Source organism: Garra rufa, chromosome 6 (assembly GCF_049309525.1).
Source record: "Garra rufa chromosome 6, GarRuf1.0, whole genome shotgun sequence".
NCBI classification, from domain to species: Eukaryota; Metazoa; Chordata; class Actinopteri; order Cypriniformes; family Cyprinidae; genus Garra; species Garra rufa.
This window is the reverse complement of record NC_133366.1, coordinates 55,142,892-55,163,308: the sequence shown is the minus strand read 5'-3', so window position 1 is coordinate 55,163,308 and position 20,417 is coordinate 55,142,892. Positions and strand designations below refer to the sequence as shown.

General features: G+C 38.6%; 1 protein-coding gene across 1 annotated transcript; it reads right to left on the bottom strand.

Moving 5' to 3' along the window:
* Positions 1–857: 857 nt before the first annotated feature.
* LOC141336241 (growth arrest-specific protein 6-like) lies at positions 858–20,137 on the bottom strand. Its single transcript, XM_073841795.1, has 14 exons — positions 19,911–20,137; positions 19,668–19,828; positions 16,477–16,501; positions 16,316–16,378; positions 13,762–13,884; positions 11,522–11,641; positions 8,565–8,690; positions 7,072–7,193; positions 4,983–5,101; positions 4,708–4,897; positions 2,847–3,011; positions 2,585–2,753; positions 1,277–1,419; positions 858–1,148 (listed from the first exon to the last, which is right to left on the bottom strand). Exons 1-14 carry the CDS (start codon positions 19,969–19,971, stop codon positions 858–860), a joined length of 1,878 nt encoding a protein of 625 aa, XP_073697896.1. The 5' UTR covers positions 19,972–20,137.
* Positions 20,138–20,417: the final 280 nt, after the last annotated feature.

Genomic DNA, 20,417 nt, shown 5'->3' with positions numbered 1-20,417 from the left:
TGATGAAAGACTAATTTGAGACTAATTTGAGACTAATGTGAGACTAATGTAAGAGTGATGAAAGACTAATTTGAGACTAATGTGAGACTAATGCAAGAGTGATGAAAGACTAATTTGAGACTAATGTGAGACTAATGCAAGAGTGATGAAAGACTAATGTGAGACTAATGCAAGAGTGATGAAAGACTAATGTGAGACTAATGCAAGAGTGATGTAAGACTAATGTGAGACTAATGCAAGAGTGATGAGAGACTAATTTGAGACTAATGTGAGACTAATGTAAGAGTGATGAAAGACTAATTTGAGACTAATGTGAGACTAATGCAAGAGTGATGAAAGACTGATTTGAGACTAATGTGAGACTAATGTGAGACTAATGTAAGAGTGATGAAAGACTAATTTGAGACTAATGTGAGACTAATGCAAGAGTGATGAAAGACTAATGTGAGACTAATGCAAGAGTGATGTAAGACTAATGTGAGACTAATGCAAGAGTGATGTAAGACTAATGTGAGACTAATGCAAGAGTGATGTAAGACTAATGTGAGACTAATGTGAGACTAATGCAAGAGTGATGTAAGACTAATTTGAGACTAATGTGAGACTAATGCAAGAGTGATGAAAGACTAATGTGAGACTAATGCAAGAGTGATGTAAGACTAATTTGAGACTAATGTGAGACTAATGCAAGAGTGATGAAAGACTAATGTGAGACTAATGCAAGAGTGATGTAAGACTAATGTGAGACTAATGTGAGACTAATGTAAGAGTGATGAAAGACTAATTTGAGACTAATGTGAGACTAATGCAAGAGTGATGAAAGACTAATGTGAGACTAATGCAAGAGTGATGTAAGACTAATTTGAGACTAATGTGAGACTAATGCAAGAGTGATGAAAGACTAATATGAGACTAATGTAAGACTGAAGTGAGACATTACCTGGAATCCCTCCTATAAAGGTGCTGTAGGAGGACGCCAGATCCAGAGCGTCTACATTCTCCACCATCTCCGTCTGCGCGAGCTGCCCGTCCACCTCCAGCAGGGAGCTGTTCCCGAACACCGTCACGTTCACAGTGTGTGTTTGAGCGTCACGCAGATTCACCGCAACACTGGCCACCACCACATCACCGAACGACACCAGCACGTGCTGCGGATCACAGATCAACACTATATACATGTGGAGCTTCAGAGCACAGAACATGTCACACATCAGCATCTCACACACACACACACACACACACACACACACACACACACACACACACACACACACACCTCACTCCACTCCAGCGTCCCTGGATGATAGTCCGACAAAGAGACGGAGAACGGGACTCTGTCCTGACGAACCAGAGCAAACAGGACGCCCACGGAGGATGCAGGACGCAGGGTCACGTGAACACTGAGCGTCTGATTGTCACCTACAGAAATGCATTTCATTTAACTTAATACACCAAAATAAACCCCTTAAACAAAAACTGAAAAAAGAGAACTAAACAGACACATTGAAAGGTAGTAATAAAAAATAAATAAATAATAAAAAAACACAACAAAACTTTACAATTTTTATGAAATTTTAAACCATAATTTTGCCAGATTCACAAAATAAACCAAGTCTACACCAGTGTTGGGGAAAGTTACTTTTAAAAGTAATGCATTACAATATTGAGTTACACACTATAAAAGTAACTTATTATGTTACAAAGTAACTTTTTATGGAAAGTAATGCGCTACATTACTTTTGCGTTACTTTTTCAATCTGGGCAGGGCTTGCTTGTTTGTTTTTAGTATAAAAAGTTGTATTTTTGTCAAATAAAAAAGCCTTTTCACATCAAAAGCCTCAGGTTTAGAGAAAAGTTAATTGACGTCTGTACAGTAGACCACAGAAGAACAAATGTCAACTCTACAGAAATTAAAAAAGGTAATTTTTGCTTATTAGTGTGGATGAATTGGATCATCGAAGGTCGGCAGCAAAGACATCGGTTAATAAACTGGGATTAAATACATAAAGGACATTTGTATTATTTAACATATTTAATTATTGCAGGTTTGCATTGAATTTCAGTGTTTTTATTCATTTTGAAGAATACTGTATCTGTTTTTTAGTGATGTTTACATTTATTCTAGAACTAAAGTAACATCTTACTCACAATTTCTCTCCACATGGGGACAGGAGAGCTTTTAATCAATAAATGGGGGAAAAGTAACTGGTGTTACTTATTTGAAAAAGTAACTCAGATATTTTCTTGTCAATTAAAAGGTAACTTTAGTAGTTACTTGGAAAAAGTAATATTATTACTTAACTTGTAATGCGTTACCCCCAACACTGGTCTACACACACTAGTGCAGTTATTAACTAAAACTAAACTATTAAAAATATCTTTTTTATTAATTACTAGTAAAATTACTTAAAGTAAGTAAGTAAACAAAGCCAAATAAAAATGTTTAAAGAAAAAAATAACAATAAAAATGACAAAAGTACATACCAAAAATCAAATGAACTGAAAATATAAAAATAAAAGCTAATTAAAAAATAAGTAATTAATGTAATAGCATATAACTAGTACTAAAATACCCCTGACACACCATGGCTGTGGTTGAAGTAGGCGAATCCGTGTCCAGGGTAGAAAGCGCTGTGGTCCTCGACGGAGTAGCACTGCATTCGCTCGTTGTGCCGGATGGTTTCCTGAATGGACGTGTCCTCACCGGTTAACCAGCGCCAGTCTTTCATACACCCGTCCAGTCGAGGGTTAACCTGCGTCACAAACACATAAAGAGACAGGGCATGTTCAGATCAGCATTACTAATTGAAGTCATCTTAATCATGTTTCCAATGATTGAAGCTCACCCTGCTGACCAGCCCATCTTCTCTGAAGGGAACGCCGCCCACCGTCAGGTTGAGCTCATGCATGCCTTTATTCATTGTGAACAGATCTCCGTTCACTGCGATCTTCATCACCGCCTCCCTGTCAATCTTGATGACGAGGCTCCGCCCCTGTTCTTCAACTGAGATCTGAGTGGACCAATGAGAGAGAGTCAGTCGGGTCACATATATTTCTATAGCGCTTTATACAACTTAAAATCACTTCAAAGCAGCTTCACGGAAATAAACAGGAAACAATGTTGCACAATTCATCAATTATTAAACTAATCAGCTGTAAAGCTCTGCAGAAGACAATATTCAGATCAATTTAGTTCAGTCATTAAGTGATACTGTGTGCATCAAAATATAAACAGATAGGAATATAAATTTGTTAAAAGTCGTTTTTAAGTTTTCTGAACATAATGTCTAGTGACATTATCCACATCATGAGTTCATTTTCAGATTTTGAAGTTTCAGCAGATCTACATTATGTTTTAAATCATTTAAATTAAAACAATTATCATGCAACATTTAATGCAACTTTATGAATTTAAGACTTTCTGCTTTAATTAAAGATCCTTTGAAGGCCTTTGTGGAAAATGAAGACTTTTTTAAACATGCAGAAACACTTAAGAAGTAATAAAAGTTTTTTATATATATATATATAGACTACCGCTCAAAAGTTTGGGATCAGTAAGATTTATGTTTTTAAAGAAGTCACTTCTGCTCATCAAGGCTGCATTTATTTGATCAAAAACACAGAAAATTATATTATTAGTAATATTGCAAAATGTTATTATAATATAGGTCTCAAGTGTTATTTGATCCTTCAGAAATCATTCTAATTTGCTGATTTATTATTAGAATATTTAATTTTGGAAACAGTTGTGCTGCCAAATATATATTTTTTTTTTTGGAACCTGTGATTATTTTTTTAGGATTCAAAAAGAACAGCATTTATTCAAAATATAAATCCTTTCTAACAATGTAACCCTATGCTATGACTTTTTATTAATTTAACACATCCTTGGTGAATAAAAGTATTGATTTTTTTTAAATAAAAGAAAGAATAAAAATTTACTGACTCCAAACCTTTGAACATTAGTGTATATTGTTAGAAAACCTTTCTATTTTAAATAAATGCTGTTTATTTGAACCTTTTATTGATCAAAGAATCCTAAATAAAAAAATAACACAGGTTGCAAAAGATATTAAGCAGCACAACTGTTTTCAACACTGATAATAAATCAGCAAATTAGAATGATTTCTGAATTATTATGTGACACTGAAGACTAGAGTAATGATGCTGAAAATTCAACTTTGATCATAGAAATAAATTAGAATTCTGTATTTTTGATTACATAAACACCGCCTTGATGTGCATAAGAAACTTCTTTAAAAAACATTAACTGATCCCAAACTTATAATAGTGTATATATAAAAAATGCAAATCACACAGACAATAACTAAAACACATGGTCTTAATTTACAAACATACATTATTTTAAATTACTTTTTAATTACATTTTTGTGTAATATGAATTCATAAGGTGGTGTTAATGTTCTAAGAAATACTGTTTGGAAGGCTGAAATGTAAAAAAAAATATATATATATATATAAAGAAAAATTAGAAAATTATAGAGCGTTTTAAGAGTTTTGTAATTAAACAAACAGACTTAGAATTATTCTGCCTCACAAAAAAAGTAAAAAAAAAAAAAAAATTATGAAATGTTGCAAGCTAAACTCGAAGCCCCATCTCCCCTGAGCTCAATGTGTCGTGTGTGCAAAGCTCTGTATCTCAATTGTGTGCCTGTGATTAGCATGACCCCTGCGTTGACCTCTGACCTTATGCCACTGGCCGTCATTGACCTGCGGTCCACTGCTGGTCACTCGACTCACGGCTCCATACTTCAGCTGCAGCTCCAGCTTCCCATGATGCATCACCAGAACAATCCAGGAGCTGTTCAAGTGGCCGCCGGCGAAGAAGATCACGCCCTCGGGGTCGTAAGTCCTGAGGTCAAACTCCGCCGTGAATCTGAGAGGAGCAAGTCAGGATCAAACAAGACGTCAACACAGATATTCCAGTGAAGTCTCTGCTGCAAAGCATGATGTGTGCTCACCCCGTCTGGACCCTGCGGCGGAAGCGCAGACGCACCACAGGAATCCCGCTGAACATGCGGCCCAGGTACAGCGAGCGCGAGTTCCTCTTCATGTCCACCGGCCGGTGAAGCTCGATGGACTTCAGACACACAGAGAGGAAGATGAGACAAACATTCACAAAAAACTCAATGTCTCAAGTAGCACAGGTATATTTGTAGCAATTAAAGTTAAAGATATTAAGTTCCATGAAGATCATGTTCAATGAAGGTATTTTTTGAATTTCCTACTGTAAGTATTTCAAAACTTCATTTTTGATTAGTAATATGCATTGCTAAGAACTTCATTTGGACAACTTTAGAGGTGACTTTCTCAGTATTTAGATTTTTTTTGCACCCTCAGATTCCAGATTTTCAAATAGTTCTACTGTATTTCAAATATTTTCCAATCCTGACAAACCATACATCAACAGTAAACTCATTTATTCAGCTTTCAGATGACGTATAAATCTCAATTTTAAAAAATGGACCCTTATGACTGGTTTCGTGGTTCAGGATCACGAATCAACAAAATGAAGATTCACACTGAAGAAAGAAAACTAAACTTAAAAACAACAAAAGAAAACAGGAAAGACTTGTTAATATTTGTCAAGACTTGCTGAGATTAAAAGTTTGAATTAGATTTTATTTATGTATTTTCAGTTTAATTTTAAGGTTTAGTAATTTTATGTGCTCCTATTATTAGTTTTCATTGCCAGTTATTTGGTTAAAGCAGGGCTGGTAGTTAACTAAAACTAAAATTAAAACCATTAGAAAAAAACATTTTCATTACTTGATATATATATTTTTTATTTCAGTTCATTTCCATGGCAACATTTCTCATTTTAGTTTAGTTTAACTTGATACTAAAATAAAATAAATTATGAAAACTATATTTATATAAAAATGAAAATGTTACAAAAGTTAATAAAACTTCTAAATAAAATAAAAAACATTATATGAGTATCTCAATAATACTCAAAAAACAGTCAGAGTTTTAGAATCATAAATGAAGAGTATTATTATTATTATAGTTGTTTATTATTAATGATGATGTTTCAAATTAACAGAAGCTAGTCCAGTTTGACGTGATTGGTTTCTGCTAAAAGCATGTTGTCACAAGCAGAAACAGTTCAAAGAAACAGAAATCAAACACTGAATAACTAAACAAAACTAAAAGTCATTTTCAAAAGACAGAAATGAAAGGAAAACTACCCAGCCACCAGCAGAACATGAAACATGAAAACTGACTTAAATTGAACATTTGAAAATCGAAAATAAAGTCATACTGACCACAAAGTATTGAATGATAATGTCTGTATTCATGTACAGTATATTTAGTGTGTACCTGGCATTCATCACGTTATAGGGACCAAATGTCCCCACAAGGATAGGAATACCAGTAGATTTTGACCTTGTGGGGACATTTCTTAGGTCCCCATGAGGAAACAGGCTTGTGTGTGTGTGTGGGTGTGTGTGTGTGTGTGTGTGTGTGTGTGTGTGTGTGTGTGTGTGTGTGTGTGTGTGTGTGTGTGTGTGTGTGTGTGTGTGTGTGTGTGTGTGTGTGTGTGTGTGTGTGTGTGTGTGTGTGTGTGTGTGTGTGTGTGTGTGTGTGTGTGTGAGTGTGTGTGTGTGTGTGTGTGTGTGTGTGTGTGTGTGTGTGAGTGTGTGTGTGTGTGTGTGTGTGTGTGTGTGTGTGTGTGTGTGTGTGTGTGTGTGTGTGTGTGTGTGTGTGTGTGTGTGTGTGTATATATATATATGTAAGTGTGTGTGTGTGTGTGTGTGTGTGTGTGTGTGTGTGTGTGTGTATATATATATATGTAAGTGTGTGTGTGTGTGTGTGTGTGTGTGTGTGTGTGTATATATATATATATATATGTAAGTGTGTGTGTGTGTGTGTGTGTGTGTGTATATATATATATGTAAGTGTGTGTGTGTGTGTGTGTGTGTGTGTGTGTGTGTATATATATATATATATGTAAGTGTGTGTGTGTGTGTGTGTGTGTGTGTGTGTGTGTGTGTGTGTGTGTGTGTGTGTGTGTGTGTGTGTGTGTGTAAGTGTGTGTGTGTTCACCTCACAGCTCCTGAGGTCTGGTCCCAGTCTCTTCCCCTGCCGTCCGTCACAGTAGCAGCGGAAACTTCCAGGCGTGTTCACACACTCCTCCTCACACACATGCGACTCACACTCGTCCACATCTGAGCGGAGCAACAGGAGAGATTCATGAGCTCAAACACAACTGACCAAAACACACTCCAACATCACACTCAATATTTCTATCTGCCAACATCAGACGTACACTTTCACCTCATTCCTCTAAAAAACAGCCTTTATAAACCATGATCTAAAAGTTTCGTTCTTGACCTGCTCTGAGGGACCTGAAGTGAAACACACAGATGTTACATAATCTTTACTCTTGTTTTGGATGTAACAGCACATGCTGGCAGACGTGAGATCAGGAGAGAGCAGTGAACATGAATCTTCATGTTTTCTGTGGAAATATGATTGTAACTCTGCTGATGGGAAACTTGAAAGATGTTTAAATACATGAACCACAAATAAGCTGGAAGAATTTTCCTTGGATCCGACTGAAGTGGATCTGTTGAAGCGTTATGTAAGCAGTTTCCTCTCAATGTTTCTGACTAGGTGAAAAGCCACAAAAAAAATAGATTCCCAAAAGAACATCGTATAATGAGACTGAAACGTCATGTGCTGAGACTCAGAGACGACCAACATTATGATCAAATAATCAGACTGACGCCACATTCGAGCAGGGCTATTCTCAATGAATAAAGCTTACTTAAAATAAAATAAATAATCTAAAAAACTTTTTTTTTTCAGCTATTTGCCAAGACAGCATTTCCGATTCTTATTTTAGTTTAACTTGATGACCTACAATAACTATAGCTGCGTAAAAAATGTTTAAACTATATGGACATTTTTAATGAAAATATCCTAACCCTAACTAGATAAAAAAGTTTGTCAAGAAAAACGTTAAGTTGGCTTGAGAAAGCCGGACCAGAAAGTTTGAAAAGTTTGAAAGATGTAAAAAGTTAAATAGTTTGAAATAGTTTAACATAGTTTTGAAAGCTTAAAGTTAACTATACAGATAGATAGATAGATAGATAGATAGATAGATAGATAGATAGATAGATAGATAGATAGATAGATAGATAGATAGATAGCAAGTAACTAGCATGTTGTTAGTATGTTTCCATCATGATTAGTATGTTACTAGCCTGATTAGCAAGTAACTAGCAGGTTGTTAGCATGATTAGCAAGTTACTAGCATGTTGATAGAATGTTTCTATCATGATTAGTATTTTACTAGCATGATTAGCACGTTACTAGCAGGTTATTAGCATGGTTAGCAAGTTTAGTCTCAGAATAATAATAAGTTTAAATAGCATTTCAGTAAGTTGGCTTACTGCCAACTAAATTAAATTACTAAAATTAAAGTGGAAATGAAAACTTATATATATATATATATACAGTATATACAGTATATATACAGTATATATACAGTATATATACACATTTTACTGTACAGTAAGATCCTGTAAACTCACCTACACAGCTCTTGGTGATGTTGTCATAGAAGAATCCCTCGTAACACAGGCAGTCGTAGCTTCCGATCAGGTTTGAGCAGTGAGCGGATCCGCACACGTCTGGAGTCTCCACACACTCATCCACATCTGTGGAGAAACCAGCAAACACACTGAAGGAAGTACTTTTATTCATTTCAAGAATAAAGTTGAAATTTTCTGAGAATAAAGTCAAAATGTTTTGAGAATTTAAATTAATAATACTATATTCTCGTAGTATTCCGGCTTTATTCTCGTAGTATTCTGACTTTATTCTCGTAGTATTCCGGCTTTATTCTCGTAGTATTCCGGCTTTATTCTCGTAGTATTCCGGCTTTATTCTCGTAGTATTCTGACTTTATTCTCGTAGTATTCCGGCTTTATTCTCGTAGTATTCCGGCTTTATTCTCGTAGTATTCCGGCTTTATTCTCGTAGTATTCCGGCTTTATTCTCGTAGTATTCTGACTTTATTCTCGTAGTATTCCGACTTTATTCTCGTAGTATTCCGGCTTTATTCTCGTAGTATTCCGGCTTTATTCTCGTAGTATTCTGACTTTATTCTCGTAGTATTCCGGCTTTATTCTCGTAGTATTCCGGCTTTATTCTCGTAGTATTCTGACTTTATTCTCGTAGTATTCCGGCTTTATTCTCGTAGTATTCCGGCTTTATTCTCGTAGTATTCCGGCTTTATTCTCGTAGTATTCTGACTTTATTCTCGTAGTATTCCGGCTTTATTCTCGTAGTATTCCAGCTTTATTCTCGTAGTATTCCGACTTTATTCTCGTAGTATTCCGACTTTATTCTCGTAGTATTCCGGCTTTATTCTCGTAGTATTCCGACTTTATTCTCGTAGTATTCCGGCTTTATTCTCGTAGTATTCCGGCTTTATTGTCGTAGTATTCCGGCTTTATTCTCGTAGTATTCCGACTTTACTCTCGTAGTATTCCACTTTATTCTCGTAGTATTCCGACTTTATTCTCGTAGTATTCCGACTTTATTCTCGTAGTATTCCGGTTTTATTCTCGTAGTATTCCGACTTTATTCTCGTAGTATTCCGGCTTTATTCTCGTAGTATTCCGGCTTTATTCTCGTAGTATTCCGGCTTTATTCTCGTAGTATTCCGGCTTTATTCTCGTAGTATTCCGGCTTTATTCTCCTAGTATTCCGACTTTATTCTCGTAGTATTCTGAATATAATCTCGTAGTATTCTGACTTTATTCTCGTAGTATTCCGGCTTTATTCTCGTAGTATTCCGGCTTTATTCTCCTAGTATTCCGACTTTATTCTCGTAGTATTTTGACTTTATTCTCCTAGTATTCCGACTTTATTCTCGTAGTATTCCGACTTTATTCTCGTAGTATTTTGACTTGATTCTCGTAGTATTCTGAATATAATCTCGTAGTATTCTGACTTTATTCTCGTAGTATTTTGACTTTATTCTCGTAGTATTCTGACTTTATTCTCGTAGTATTTTGACTTTATTCTCGTAGTATTTTGACTTGATTCTCGTAGTATTCTGACTTTATTCTCGTAGTACTCTGACTTTATTCTCGTAGTATTTTGACTTGATTCTCGTATTATTTTGACTTTATTCTCGTAGTATTCCGGCTTCACTCTCGTAGTATTCCGACTTTATTCTCGTAGTATTTTGACTTTATTCTCGTAGTATTTTGACTTGATTCTCGTAGTATTCTGACTTTATTCTCGTAGTATTTTGACTTGATTCTCGTAGTATTCTGACTTTATTCTCGTAGTATTTTTACTTGATTCTCGTAGTATTTTGACTTGATTCTCGTAGTATTCTGACTTTATTCTCGTAGTATTCTGACTTTATTCTCGTAGTATTCTGACTTTATTCTCGTAGTATTACGACTTTATTCTCGTAGTATTCTGACTTTATTCTCGTAGTATTCTGACTTTATTCTCGTAGTATTTTGACTTTATTCTCGTAGTATTCTGACTTTATTCTCGTAGTATTCTGACTTTATTCTCGTAGTATTCTGACTTTATTCTCGTAGTATTTTGACTTGATTCTCGTAGTATTTTGACTTGATTCTCGTAGTATTCCGACTTCACTCTCGTAGTATTCTGACTTTATTCTCGTAGTATTCTGACTTTATTCTCGTAGTATTCTGACTTGATTCTCGTAGTATTCTGACTTGATTCTCGTAGTATTCCGACTTCATTCTCGTAGTATTACGACTTTATTTTCATGGTATTTTGACTTTGTTCTCGTAGTATTCCGACTTTGTTCTCGTAGCATTCTATAGTATTTCGACTTTGCTCTCTAAATATTTCAACTTTATTCTTGTAGTATTTTGACTTTATTCTCTTAGTATTCTATAGTATTTCAATTTTATTTTCGTAGTATTCCGACTTTATTTTCGTGTTATTTTGACTTTGTTCTCGTAATATTCCGACTTTGTTCTTGTAGTATTCCATAGTATTTCGACATCGTTCTCGAAATACTTTGACTTCATTCTTGTAGTATTTAAATTTTATTCTCGTAGTATTTCGACTTTATTCTCATAATATTGCGATCTTGTAATATTAAGATGTTTTTCTTTTTTAACATGGCACTAAAATGCTCTCGTAGTAATGAGTAGTACTGTAAGGAATAGTAAAAAAAATTATAATATTGTGTAAGAGATATAAGAGATAATATTGGTGTAATAATGCAATATATACTGTATACATTTGTTTTTTATACATGAAAATATATGAATGATCATATTTGCATTGCTAAGCTAAATTTGAGTAAAACCTAAATTAAACTTTTAAACCACAAGCTAAAGAAATACTTTCAAAGACTTCAAATGAGAGCTCACATGCACATGTCACACATGTCTACAGCAGTAATGTTTGTGGTTGCTTTGGTTTTGTGTTTGTCCTCCAGGTCAGACGTATATTTTCCGGCGCCAGCGCTCACGCTCACACTCACCCAGACATGTGCGGTGGCCCGAGAGCGTGTATCCCTGACGACAGGAGCAACGGTAACTGCCCATGGTGTTGTTACAGTGGTGCTCACAGCCGCCGTTACCTCTGCTGCACTCGTCCACATCTGCAAATCACAAACACACACAAGCCGTTAGCCAATCAGGAGGAGCGCGGGTCTCAGTGATTGGCTGGAGCGGTGCCGCTGGGCGGAGTCCTGTGGGAACAGAGACTCAGTGTTGGGCGGTTGGCAGAAAGTCACTCACACTTTCCTCTCAACATCAAGAGGATCTGCATGAATCATCAGAGACGTGAATGCGGCTCTATGCTGCGACTGACGCTGATCAAAACTCTGCAGCCGCACCGGCGCTTCTCAACGGGATCGATGAGTCACGGCTCAATACAAGCTACACGTACACATCCACTCAGGAACTCAAGAAAATCCAACAACGAGTGTCTGGCAGGATGTTGCTAAGATGTACTGAATGGTTGTTAATATGTTGCTATGTGGTTGCTAAGGTGTTGTGGGCGATTTCTAGGGCATTAAAATGTGATGTTTTAACTTGGCAAACAATACTTATAGTGTTCCAATGCATAATAACCCACTCAGCTTATGCTGACTTAGAGAATGTGATGGATGATCCTGCAGGGTTCGAGATCTACTAGCACAACCTGTGCTACTATAAGAGCATCGTGCATCATCTGATATGAGCAGGTCAGCACAAGAACGGCAGGATGGGACAGGAAGTGCTGCATCACTGCATCAGTCTCCATTCACATCCTCAATGACATTCAGAACTAAACACCCCCATCAATATGTCCTCACAGCAACACTCCGTGACAGCAGACCGAGATGTTCCCGATAATCAAATCGGACATTTTTCAAATCTAGATGCATTTGGGAGGCTCTCAGAAATCTTTCAGAACATGAAATATGAAACCATACAGAAGGTGTTTAGATCAAGTGTGTCTCACACATCCTGAAAAATGAATCCAAAAGATTTCGATCGCCATCTGGTGGGTGGCTGTAGCATAGCTCATAAACCCCATCCTGTAAATATGAGTTGTGAGCCAGACTAAAATATCAAACTGCACTTCTAATTCATTTTTAGTATGTTCACATTTGCTTTTAATTAGTTATTTGATACTATGACAATAGGGTGTGGCGTTATAATTGTGAACTTGTCTGCAAGAGTTTGGGTGGAACTTTGATACCGCAGCTCCACTACTGTGCAGACTCACGCTCCAAACAAACCATTATTATCATTATTGCGCAGACTCATGCTCCAACTGAATCACTGATGAACAGACTCAGCCCCAAATGAGACTCAAGCTTCAAATTATTTGAATCATTACTGCACAGACTCAGGCTCCAAATAAATCACTAATGAACAGACTCAGGCCCAAATGAATCACTTCTGCGCAGACTCTGGCTCCAAATGAATCACTAGTGAACAGACTCAACCCTAAATGAATCACTACTGCACAGACTCAGGCTCCAAATGAATCACTAGTGAACAGACTCAACCCTAAATGAATCACTACTGCACAGACTCAGGCTCCAAATGAATCACTAGTGAACAGACTCAACCCTAAATGAATCACTACTGCACAGACTCAGGCTCCAAATGAATCACTAGTGAACAGCCTCAACCCCAAATGAATCACTAATGAACAGACTCAACTCCAAATGAATCACTACTGCACAGACTCAGGCTCCAAATGAATCACTAGTGAACAGCCTCAACCCCAAATGAATCACTAATGAACAGACTCAACTCCAAACGAATCACTACTGCACAGACTCAGGCTCCAAATGAATCACTAGTGAACAGACTCAACCCTAAATGAATCACTACTGCACAGACTCAGGCTCCAAATGAATCACTAGTGAACAGCCTCAACCCCAAATGAATCACTAATGAACAGACTCAACTCCAAACAAATCACTACTGCACAGACTCAGGCTCCAAATGAATCACTAATGAACAGACTCAACTCCAAACGAATCACTACTGTGCAGACTCTGGGTCCAAATGAATCACTAATGAACAGACTCAACCCCAAACGGATCATTAATGCACAGACTCACACTTCAAATGAATCGCTCATGCTCCTAAAACATTTCCACAGCACAGAATCTGCTCCAGATAAATCACTACAGGACAGACTTGGGCTTTACTGGCACAGGATCAGCATTTTTAACCTGAATGTGTGTGTGTCTGAAAAGCGGATGTGCGTTTGTACCTTTCTCACACCTGACGCCGCTCCATCCCGTGAAACAATGACACTGGAATTCGCCCTTTTTGTCCTCACAGCGCACTGTCCCGTAATGATTGCAGGGGTTCGGGGAACATTGGTCTGGAATGTCTGCCAGAGAGATAGACAGAGAAAGAGAGATCATCATCAACAGTAAATCCACACTGAGTCACGAAACATTCACATTCTGTACTGTGCCGTTTGAAACAGTAACATTCTATAACTACATGCTTTTCCCTGCAGCTGTAACCTTGTAACCTAAATGACGTTACATTTATTCATTTAGCAGATGGTTCTATTCAAGAATAAAGCAAATGATTCATCATAAAGATATATTGTTATATATTATTTAACATGAACTAACAATGTAAAACACTTCTAAATATAAACATATAAATTGCTTTGCCTTGGTCCTGTTACTTGGTCTTGTTAATGCATTACCTGACATACATTTTACTTATTGTAGAGTGTTACTGGTAAAGTTAACTAAATTTAACATCCCACATGGTCTTGTCATGTCAGCTGAAAATCAAAGTCATTTCAGAGGTGGAGTTATTAAAATGTACTGAAAGATTCTGACGACATTCATTGCTCTATATAATAAAGTCATTGATGAATCATTCACACATTCACACAGTCTTTGAGCTCTGCATTCGGATGACTCTCTGCTCGTCTCGGATGCAATGGCTGACGGTGCATGAGCCGCAGATACCCGACCGAACACAGAGGAGAAAGACAGGAAGAGATTAGAGATGCAGCATCTCTCTCTCTGACTCAGGGCTTCTGCCGGACACAAACCAGCCAATCACAGCGCAGCACGAGGCTGCCTCCGAATCAGCAGAAATGAGTAGAGCAGGACGAGCTTCCAGCCGGCGTCATGAAAATCGTCACACACACACCCACCTGACGGGCTTCGCTCATTCAGATGCTCACACACTTCAAACCTGATTTACTAAGTGACGAAATGAGAACGAGAGGAGCGAGATGTTCAGACACAAGATCAAACTCACAGTGAGCTCTTGATGAAGATATAAATAACAGATCACTGCTGCAAACGCACTGCAGCACTGCACACACACACACACACACACACACACACACACACACACACACACACACACACACACACAGAATGAAGCTACAGTGCAAAATTTTTGTATGTTTGCCTACTGACAAAGAAATTATCAGTCTATAATTTTAATTGTAGGTTAATTTGAACAGTGAGAGAAAGAATAACGACAAAAAAATTCTGAAAAACACATTTCAAAAAAGTTATAAATTGATTTATATTTTAATGAGTGAAAAGTATTTGATACCATATCAATCAGCAAGATTTCTGGCTCCCAGGTGTCTTTTATACACCTGTCCACAGAAGCAATCAATCAATCAGATTCCAAACTCTCCACCATGACCAAGGCCAAAGAGCTGTCCAAGGATGTCAGGGACAAGATTGTAGACCTACACAAGACTGGAATGGGTTACAAGACCATCGCCAAGCAGCTTGGTGAGAAGGAGACAACAGTTGCTGCGATTATTCGCAAATGGAAGAAACACAAAACAACTGTCAATCTCCCTCGCTCTGGGGCTCCATGCGAGATCTCACCTCGTGGAGTTACAATGATCATGAGAACGATGAGGAATCAGCCCAGAACTACACAGGAGGATCTCGTCAATGATCTGCAGGCAGCTGGGACCATAGTCACCAAGAAAACAATTGGTAAACCACTACGCCGTGAAGAACTGAAATCCTGCAGCGCCCAGAAGGTCCCCACATGTACAGGCCCAAATAAGCATCTGAATAATTCAGAGGAGAACTGGGTGAAAGTGTTGTGGTCAGATGAGACTAAAATTCAGCACTTTGGCATCAACTCAACTCGCCGTGTTTGGAGGAGGAGGAATGCTGCCTATGACCCCAAGAACACCATCCCCACCGTCAAACATGGAGGTGAACACACGCTTTGGGGGTGTTTTTCTGCTAAAGGGACAGGACAACTACACAGCATCAAAGGGACGATGGACGAGGACATATACCATCAAATATTGGGTGAGAACCATTAAGAATGGGTGGTGGATGGGTATTCCAGCATGACAATGACCCAAGGCAACAAAGGAGTGGCTCAAGAAGAAGCACATGAAGGTCTTGGAGTGGACTAGCCAGTCTCCAGACCTTAATCCCATAGAAAATCTGTGGAGGGAGCAGAAGGTTCGAGTTGCCAAACATCAGCCTCCAAACCTTAATGACTTGGAGAGGATCTGCAAAGAGACGTGTGCAAACCTGCTGGACAACTACGAAAAACGTCTGACCTCTGTGATTGCCAACAAGGGTCAAATACTTATTTAACTCATTAAAATGCAAATCAATTTATAACTTTTTTGAAATGTGGTTTTCAGATTTTTTGCATTGTTATTCTGTCTCTCGCTGTTCAAATAAACCTACCATTAAAATTATAGACTCATTTCTTGCCAGTGGGCAAATGTACAAAATCAGCAGGGGATCAAATAATTTCTTCCCTCACTGTAAATGGATGGATATGACACTCACTGTGGACGCAGGTAATCAGATCCTGTTTCTTCTTCTCAGAGTCTCCAAACTTCTCCATACATGCTGGGGCATTAAAAAGAATCAAACATCTCCATCAGCATCAGCAGATGATTCAGCAAATCAACTCAATGCATTTGTGAAAAGAGCTGCAGGAGACTCACCCTGATACTTCGGGTAGAAATATTCCTATAAAAGACAAAAAGCCCTGATGAGAAAAGACTAATTATAAACAGTATAACAGGTTTTGCTCTTGAATGGTTAGTTATGAAGACACATGAGAACTGCAGACAGTCCATGATGACTCCGTTCCTGTCCTGACATGTCGAGCCCATATTTTGTCTTACATGAAGGTGGATAATGTGTCTTGTCTCATGTTTCTAAGACGGTATGAAAGGACACACAAACACACACATGCACACTGCAGAGGTATGAGGTGGAGTAAAACTACTGAAGACTTCAGTCTCATTATATACACTAATATCCCTGCAGTATTTAATGCAACAGCATTAATGAGAGCAAATGAATCATAAGTGACCCCATTGACCCCTGAGCTAATCGATGTCACATCCTCTGTGGATTAAAGTCACGCAGCTCTTCAACCAGGACGCAGTGGCTGCAGGTAAGTAACCTGGTAACCGGCATGCTGACTCACTCACACACTGCAGTGAGAAATCTGCAGAGTCAGAGAAGCCGGTCGCACGCGCTCCCTCTGAATAATGCATGCAGGGAGTGGAAATCCAACATCCCTGACACGCAAACCTGCTTCACATCTCCTTGACTCACCTCACCTCATTCTGCTCTCAGGAGACACGTGTCTGCACTTGGTAAAGTTGATTCCAGGATTCCTCATGGTCAAGCTAATAATAGAAAGTCTTAGGGGACTGGAGTCATAATAATCTGTTATGCTTCCCAAACATTCCCAATCCTTACAGACAGAGCAAACGGGATTAAATCTAATCAGCGCATTCATGAGATGCGTGCAGGGAACGGCGCGTCAGACATGTGCCGCCACACTGGAATTCATTCTGTATCAAAAACACATTCCAGGCTCGGCAGTCAGTCACAGCGGCGACACGCCCCTCGGGGACCAATCGGGAAGCTCACAGACCGGCTCATTTGCATATCAGCTCCCAGAGGAGAACAGCCTGTGTTTGAGGAATCATATTCATGCGGTGTTATTGACCTGAATCAGGTGCAGTGCACTGACTCATGGGAGAATACCACGGCAATAATAGCATCAGTGCGGAATATCTCACATTCATATCAAGTTTTTGTTACGTAGACAAGTTTAGGACTGTAATGTTCAACATGTAGTTTGGTGCAAAGTGTCAATGAAAACTGTCAGTTTGTAAAACAATCAGGTTGATTATTTAGAGTTTATGATTATGCATGAGTTCGAATGAGTTTACAATTACTTTATTTCCCTCATTATACAGTTTTAAAGACATGCTCTATAAATGTGACAACCTCCCTGTTAAATGGACCACTGCAGCCCTACAAGAGACTATGTAGTGCACACTAACATAGAATCATTACAGAAGCAGTCTATAGAAAACATCAACTGGAATTCAGCACATTGACTAAAGCGATTAATCGCTGCAGTAATGCACACCATTTAGTTAAATAGTTACTGACTAGGATAGGGCACTATTGTCACAGAAGAGATAGATGAGGCTCAAACATCAGCTGGAATGCAGAGCATGGACTAAACTGATTAATCGCACCGGCGTTAGTTAGTTAGCTAGCAAACATCACTGAGTGCTCACTAGCTAGGGATTGACATCATTGCTTTGAGGAAGATTAGGATGAAAGATCAACAAAAAAAAGGATGGAGTCGAATGCATCGACTAAACTGATTAATCATGGCCAATTAGTTATTTGTTAGTCAATCAAGTGCACTTTATCAAGGGATCGACACTATCGTTACAGTAAAGGATGATAAGGATGAAATTTGGCGTCACAAATAAGCTAGAGTCAAATGCATTGACTAAAACAATTAAAGGCAGCATCAGGTAACTCTAAACAACTGGTCGCTTGATTAGTGAGCATCCCTAAGTGCACACTTGTTAGGGATCGACACTCATTACTGAAGAGGAAGATTAGGATGAAAGACATCATTAAAAATAAGATAAGAGTCGACTACATTGACTAAACAGATTAATTGCAACATCAGGGAATGCTAAACAATTAGCTGCCTGATTAGTGAGCATCCCTAAGTGCACACTTGTTAGGGATTGACACTCATTACTGAAGAGGAAGATTAGGATGAAAGATGACATCAAGAATAAGCCGGAGTCAAATGCACTGACTAAACCGATTAATCGCCTCAGCAGGGAATGGTAATTGATTAGTTATTAGATAGTTAAGTGCACACTATCTAGGGATCAACACTCATTACAATAGAGGACGATGATGATGAAAGACCCCATCAGAAACAGGCTGGAGTCAAATGCATTGACTAAACCGATTAATCACGGCATCAGGAAATGCTAACCAATTACTTAGTTCGGGAGCAATATCAAGTTCACACTATCTAGGGATCGACAGTCATTATAACAGAGGACAATGATGATGAAAGAATACCACATCAAAAATTAGCTGGAGTCAAATGCATTGACTAAACCAATTAATCGTGGCATCAGGGAATGCAAACTAATTAGTTATGAGTTAGTAGGGACCATCATATAGTGTGCACTATGTAGGGACTGACAATATCATTACAGAAAAGGTGGATGAGGTGAAAGATTGCATCAAAAATAATCTAGAGTCAAATGCATTGACTAAACCAATTATTTGCAGCATCATTAGTTGCTTGATTAGTGAGCATGCCCAAGTGCACACAGGCTAGGGATCGACACTCGTTGCAGAAGAGGAAGATTAGGGTGAAAGCTGATCAAAAATAAACTGGAGTCGAATGCAACAACTAATGCTAACCAATTAGTTATGAGTTAGTAGGGAGCATCATAAAGTGACACTATGTAGGGACTGACACTATCATTACAGAAAAGGATGATGAGGATGAAAGATTGCATCAAAAATTAGTCGAATGCACATTATAAACCGATTAATCGCGGCAGCAGGGAATGCTAACCAATTAGTTAGTGGGGAGTATCATAAAGTGCACACTATCAAATGCCACTGAGTCAAATGCATTGACTAAACCGATTAATCACAGCATCAGTTTAGTCATTAGTTAGTTAGGGAGCATCATCGAGTGCTCAGAATTATTCTAGGTTGATGAAGATGAAGAATCAGTGATGATCACATCAAACATTGGCTGTAATGCAGAGCATCTGTTAAAGCGATGAATTGGAGCAGTGGCGTAGGCTGGTTAGTATTGTAAGACTCTTACCGTCTCAGGGTCATTCTCAAACACTTCTCTCGCCTCCTCTTTAGTGCATCTCTCCTCCACACACTCCCTCTCCAGATGACCCTGCTTGGTCTCCTCGAACACCTGGTTCGCCCTCCGGTGTCTGCGGAGGAACTCGTTCGCCTCCTTCGGCGACAAGGACACTGAAAACAGCAGAAAGTCTCAAGTTGTGCCGCTCAGAGTAGTTGCAGTAGAATAGAATAGCGGCTGTTTTGTCGTACTTACACTGAGAGGAGCAGCCGATACACAGCAGGACGAGGCAGCAGCTCGACACAAACTCTCTCATGTTGGTTCTGCGTCAAACTTTCGCTCGTTCTGGATCAGAATCCCGCACGGAGCCGCCACATTCAAACCCGAACACGAACGTTTCTGCAGCACATTCAAGCCTCTTCTCTCTTTCTCTCTCACTCCCGCACTCTCTGTATTTCGCCCTCGACTCCTCTCTCTCTCTCTCTCTCTCCAGGCTCTCTCTCTCTCTCTCTCTCTCTCTCTCTCTCTCTCTCCAGTCTCTCTCTCTCTCTCTAAACGTGAGCGGCAGATTCGTCGGTTTATTGGTGAAAGTTGCGGTGAGCGCAGGGAGTTCCCGATGCAGAATTTTCCTCCGCAATAGCAGATCACTGCAGCACATACTACACATGCACTGGGAAAAGATGCCTTTAAAGCGATACATCACCCAAAAAACGACAGTGTCATCGTGTCCTTCAGAACCTGTGTGACTTTCTGTTTCAGTGC